We start from the raw sequence: 6,000 nt of genomic DNA, 5'->3' as shown, positions 1-6,000 counted from the left end.
TGGCAGCCTGTTGCTCTCTGCTGTCCCAGTGACAGGAGCATTTTTTTTAACAGGGAGCAGGAGCTATTAATGGCCCCCATGCGACACAATGGAGACAAAGCTGTGGCTTATCCAAAATCCTGCTTTAAAGAGAAGACCTGTCATGTCATAGGATAGGAAAACTATGTAGTTTATAACAGTGACAAAATATGCAAGTCGCAGCACAAAGCCACAAATTTGGAATAAGTTATTCTATAAAATTTCTAAGAGACTTTGGAAATCTCCCTTTTGTTTAAAGGATTAGAGGTACAGACATGGGCCCTCCTTCTCCGGGCTGGATTTGCTCTCTGAGAAACTCTTTGTTCAGCCGGAAGCCATTTGCTCACAGGTTCCTGGAATCTCACAGGTTGATCACCAAAGTGGTTCTCATTCTCAGTGTTTTTTCTGGTTTCTCATTTCTGTAGGCTTCCTGGCCAGAATTGATGCCTTCACCAATATTGGCTTTCAGGATTCCCATGGAAGACATTAAAATGTATTAGGGGAGCACCCTGGGACCTGCTCTCACCCCTCTCTGTTAATGGTCCTTCGGTGTCATAGCTCCACTGTGTAGTACCAGTCAGGGAGCAGGGAAAGTGGTTCTATGTTCTCCATCTCATGGTGACATCAATACTTCTTTGTTGTAAGATAATTGTTAATTACAAGAACTAAAGTCACTAATGATCCCACCTCCCATAGTCAGGCCTCTGATGTTATTTTAGGGCCTTTGGGGGGATAGGTTTATAGGTCACACTATTAAACTGAAAACTTGAAATAGTCCCCCAAGGACTAGGATGCTATGGAGATGTATAGGTCAGACATGGTGGAGACTGTGGTGAGGAAAGCAGCAAGACACAGCTGTCCCGACCTGTCACACACGTCTGCCTGTGTGCACATTTGGGTAACACTGCCACACATGCTCATTCTTCTGATAACCGGATGCATTTCTAATGTCTGTGTTTTTTTGTATGTTTGTTTGTTTGTTTGTTTTATCGTAAAGGAGATGCTTATAGATCACTAATGGATCGTGATTGACCTGTAGCTCTCAAAATGTGGAGCGAGCTACTGGGGCCTTGTCTTGCAGCTGGTTCTGGCTAAGGGAGCTAAGCAGGCTTCATATTGCCAGATTGGTGATATTTCAAAAGCATCCACAAATGGTTTTTCAATTGCAAACTACCCCAATTTTTACCCACTGTTTTAAATTTTCTAAACATCTCTCTATCCTGAATCAAACGTATTTGTGAACTGCTTTAGTTTGTGGATCCCCTGGTTTCCATGTCTGGTGTAAATGGTGTAGGATTTTTGTTTTAATATTGAGCCTAACTTTCTTTCATTATTGAGATGGGATCTTGCTGTGTTGACCAGGCTGGCCTTGGACTTCTGAATACAAGGGATCTTCCTGCATCGGCCTCCCAAGTAGCCATGACACAGGTACATGCTAATGCATCTGGCATCTTACCCCTCCAGGTGTGTTTCTTTTTTTTTAAGAGATTTTATTTATTTTTTTAAAGAAGGGATTTTTTGAGAGAGAGAGAGAAAAGAGAGAGAGAATTTCAATATTTTTTAGTTCTCGGCGGACACAACATCTTTGTTTGTATGTGGTGCTGAGGATTGAACCAGGGCAGCATGCATGCCAGGCGAGCGCACTACTGCTTGAGCCACATCCCCAGCCTCCAGGTGTATTTCTGTGTTAGTAAATAACCCAAAAAAACAGCACTTGCCCAACACCTCTTAGCCCACCCTAGACTGTCCAGTGTCAGTCTGCCACTCGGCTCAACTGTCCCAAGGCACCTGAGATTGTGCAAGGTGTAGCCCTTTGAATATATAAGTTGTTTTCAAGTTTTGTGAGTTCTGCACATTTAGCATGAATCATTAAGTCCTCCACCCACTTCTGCCCGCCCCAGTGCCAGGTGTGTGGGAGAGAATGAGGGGCACATTTTTCTAATTTATTTATTTATTTATTTATTTTTGTTGTTGTTGTTTTTTGGGTTTTTTGGGGTACCAAATTTCTTTATTTGAAGGAATGGTACAAATTAAAGAACATAAGTGGATGTTTTGGTACAACTTATAGAAAAGGTAAAGGTAACCCCAATATTCATGCACTGCCTTGGTGACCAGGGACGTCACTTGCACGGCTATGGGAAAGTCAGGCTAAGGTTTAGCTCTTGTTATCACTGTCTCCCAGGGTGTGCTTGTCAAAGAGATACTCTGCCATGCCCGATTCTGGGGCTCCCATCTTGTGCAAGTTGGTTACATGGTCACCCAATTCTTTGATGGATTTCACCTGCTCATTCAGGTAATGAGTCTCAATGAAGTCACACAAGTGGGGGTCATTTTTGTCAGTGGCCAGTTTGTGCAGTTCCAGAAGTGACTGGTTCACACTTTTCTCCAAGTGCAAAGCACATTCCATTGCATTGAGCCCACTCTCCCAGTCATCATGCTCTGGTTTCTTGATATCCTGAAGGAAGATTGGGCCACCTGTTGGTTCTGCAGCTTCATCAATTTCTCAGTATGTTCCCTCTCCTCATGAGATTGGTGAAGAAAATATTTGACAAAGTTCTTCAAAGCCACATCATCACGGTCAAAGTAGTAAGACATGGACAGGTAGACATAGGAGGCGTAGAGCTCCAGGTTGATCTGGCGGTTGATGGCGGCCTCCGAGTCCTGGTGGTAGTTCTGGCGCACCTGTGAGGAGGACGTGGTAGCCATGGCGGGCGGCTGAGGAGAGGCGCGGCGCTGGAGTGGCGGCGGAGGCCTGGGGCGGTCTAAGGGCGCTGTGAAGAGGTGGCGATGGGCTGCTGGCTCTGAGTGGCGGCAGGGGTGGGGGTGGAGCCCCGGGTTCCGTCCAAGCACTGTTGAAGCAGGAAACCGCGGCGCCTATCGGCGAAGAACGTCTCACATTTTTCTAATTTAATTCTAAGACTCCTATGCTTCATGGAGTCACAATAGCGCTTAGCTCAGGCCAGGGTTTTGTAAATGGAGATAATAGATGATGTGTTTTAGCCAACACTCGTGAATTGTACATCAAAGTGTAAATCTGATTAAATTATTTGTGACTTCAAAGGCAGTTAGTTCTTCCTTTGGGCAAGATTTATGGCTTTCTAAAAGGATTGGCATCTGTTTCAAAGTTTAATGGAAATGTATAGAATGATTTAAAGCAGTGTTTCTCAACCCCCGCTCTCTTGACATTTGGGCTGGACAAATCTGTTGTGGGGTCTTTCCTGTGCACTGCAGAATGTCCAGCAGTTTCCTTTGCGTCTTCCCCAGAGATGCCAGGAGCACCCACATCACAGGATTGCAACAGGCAAAAATGCCTCTGCACATTTATTGCCAGATGTCCCCGGAATCCAGTCCCTGTTAAGAACCTTGGATTTAATATATGTCATATGTCAGTCTTTTGGACTTTAGTATTGGTGATATGATTGTTTGAAATTCTTCAATATTTTAATTTTAACGATTAATTTTGTGTCTTTTTCCTAAGTACACAATATTCCGCATACTTTGGAAGAGACCCAAGTGCTTCCTTCAACTTCCTTAAACTTGACATCTTCCTGTGTCATTATGCAATATGCTGTGTCATCCCCTCCCCTCTCCTCCCCTCTCCTCCCCTTCCCTTTCCTGGAACCCAGGGCCTTGTGCATGCCCAACAAGTGCCCTCCCACATGGCTGCATCCCTGGCCCTATATCTTTGTTTCACTGATCACCCAGCCTTATTTTAGTAGGGCACCATATGAAGATGGACTCCACTGATGATTCTATATGAAAACATTGTATTTGGTTGTCTTTATTATGTCTTTGGTGCTTGTCATGACCACCTTAAGGAGAGGAGAAGCAGAGTCCTCGTTCTTCGGTGAACGTAGTAGGTGCTCAGGACGTGTTGAGCTGTGACTTGGGGGTTTGGTAGCCTGGAGGAACTGTTCTCTGACATTCTTTCTCACAGCCACAAGGAGCCATAAACCAATGTCACCTTAGATGGGCAAGCAAGAAAGAGCTTTGAGGAGGTGACATTGGGGGACCAGTGGCTAGTGTGGGGGCAGGTGTAAAGGCTGGAGGTGGAATCTGGCTGCCGCTCCCAGGTGTGGCTGGAGCCCTTTGGGGTCAAGGACTGGATGTAATTGATGCATTATTTTTGGTGCCACTGTGTCGCTTGCACGGCTTCCTGAGGTCGGGTGTGGAATTCTCCACTCCTGCTTTGGTGGGTGCTGCAGAGCTCTGAGCCGGGGCTGGCAGGGGAGGCTCAGTGTCAGAGCACAAAGTCCTGGGTCCCATCCTGGCACCAAGAAAGAAAGGTCAAGTTCTGGAACGTTTTGGATTTTCAGATCAGGGGCTTGTGTTGGATGTATGTTTTGTACTGCATGTGCCCCTGTGCCTTACACAGAAGGGGAGACAGACACTCCCAGCCTCCAGCACCCTGTACAGCAGTGTGGAGACAGGACAACAGGAGTGGAAGTAACGGAGAGGTAGGGTGAAGTTGAAGGAAGCACTTGGGTCTCTTCCAAAGTATGCACAGACCCCGGTGAAGAGTCAGGTCGTTAGAGGCCCGAGGGCGCTCAAGGAATTGCATTGGTGGAGGGTTTTAGACTTGAACTAACAAGGGGATGGTCATGGCATTAACTGCTAGGAGGAGGACAGGTCAGGTACAGGACATTACACAGGCTGGGGAGTTGGGACACAGTGCCACGGCTGGGCCAGTCTGCCAGTCCACCAATCCTCGAAGTAGAATGGACCTAATTGAATATTTTTAAAACCTAATTCTCAGGAAGATTTCTCCCGTTAAATGAGTGCTTGCTTAAGCATGAGTGGATGGGCCCATCTAACCCTCACCCCTGCCCCCGCTTCTTGGGAGATGAAGATTTCCATGTGGCATTGGTAGGCCAGGTAGTTCTTGGCTGTGGGGTGTCACAGGACATTTAGCCATGTCCTGCGTCTCTCCCTACTACATACCAGCTGCAGCCCTGCTCCCCTTGTGCTGGCCACCAAAATTGCTCCTATACATTGCCAGTCCTGTCCTGGGGGGCGAGTGATGGGGGGTAGGGGGTGCATTTGCTTCTGGCTGAGAATCATGCGTTCAATGATAAAACTGAAGCCTTTGAAGTTGGTGAGGACATAGAAAACAAGTGCTCAACAGCAAGCAAGGGTTAAGCACTTGGTAGGTTCCAGGTGAGGCTCATGACAGACAGTTGCTGGATTCACTCCCCACAGTGGCCACAGGAGGTGTAGCTTTCCTCCTCCCCTAAGATGAAGCTCTGAGTATCCCCCTCTGCTGCTGCCAGGTTGGGGGCTGCAGGGCTCCTGCCCAAGGCCAAACAGCAGGCCAGCAGCTGGGCTGGGATTTGAACTGCAGTGTCTGCCTCCGGACCCCTGCTTACTCCAGGCCCCCACAGTCTTTCCCACAAAATTACATGAAGATAAAGTTGACAGGTGCTGGGCCGAGCTTGGCTGATGGACACCAAGCCTTGGAGCTGGTGTGCAGAGCGAGCCTGTGGGGTCCCTTTTCTGCACATCTGTGTTGGGAAAGGGAGGGTGTGGAGGCCCACCTCTGCCCCAGTGGACGAGCACTTTTGAAGTCCCTGGGGAGTCTCATTCCTGCTCCCTTTGCCATCAGTAGCTGTCTGTCAAGACCAGGTCACCTCAGAGTTGAGATTTCTTGCCTGTCTGAGGAGAACTGGCCATTTGTCATGGGTCATGGCTTTAGACCAAGCTGGTTTAGAGAAGCCCAGCAGGCCCCCTGGTACAGTCCCAATGCAGTCGAGTGGCCAGGGCCAGCGGGCAAGGTCTGGGGGACTCTGGTTGGCTCCTTGTTTTATTAAAAGAAGCACTTTGGTTTCTGTCTCCCTTCTCTCTCCCCCAGCAAAGGGAGGCACAGGGGCAGTAGGTGGGTGGTAGGTAGTTTGAGGTTCAAAGCCGCAGGCTTTTGAGTCCATTGAGGGCTTGCACACCCTGAGGTGGAGGGACCTGTGTCCACCTGAGGTTTCAGAAGGACAA

The 6,000-nt window shown here is 48.0% G+C and overlaps 1 protein-coding gene across 1 annotated transcript; it reads right to left on the bottom strand.

Moving 5' to 3' along the window:
- Positions 1–2,004: 2,004 nt before the first annotated feature.
- LOC101972941 (ferritin heavy chain) lies at positions 2,005–2,775 on the bottom strand. The gene is given in 2 exon segments (XM_005342690.5): positions 2,005–2,496; positions 2,499–2,775. Coding segments are annotated over 2 exon segments (549 nt in total). The 5' UTR covers positions 2,725–2,775; the 3' UTR covers positions 2,005–2,173.
- Positions 2,776–6,000: the final 3,225 nt, after the last annotated feature.

This window comes from Ictidomys tridecemlineatus, chromosome 1 (assembly GCF_052094955.1).
Source record: "Ictidomys tridecemlineatus isolate mIctTri1 chromosome 1, mIctTri1.hap1, whole genome shotgun sequence".
Lineage (NCBI taxonomy): Eukaryota > Metazoa > Chordata > Mammalia > Rodentia > Sciuridae > Ictidomys > Ictidomys tridecemlineatus.
This window is presented reverse-complemented; position numbering and strand designations above follow the sequence as displayed.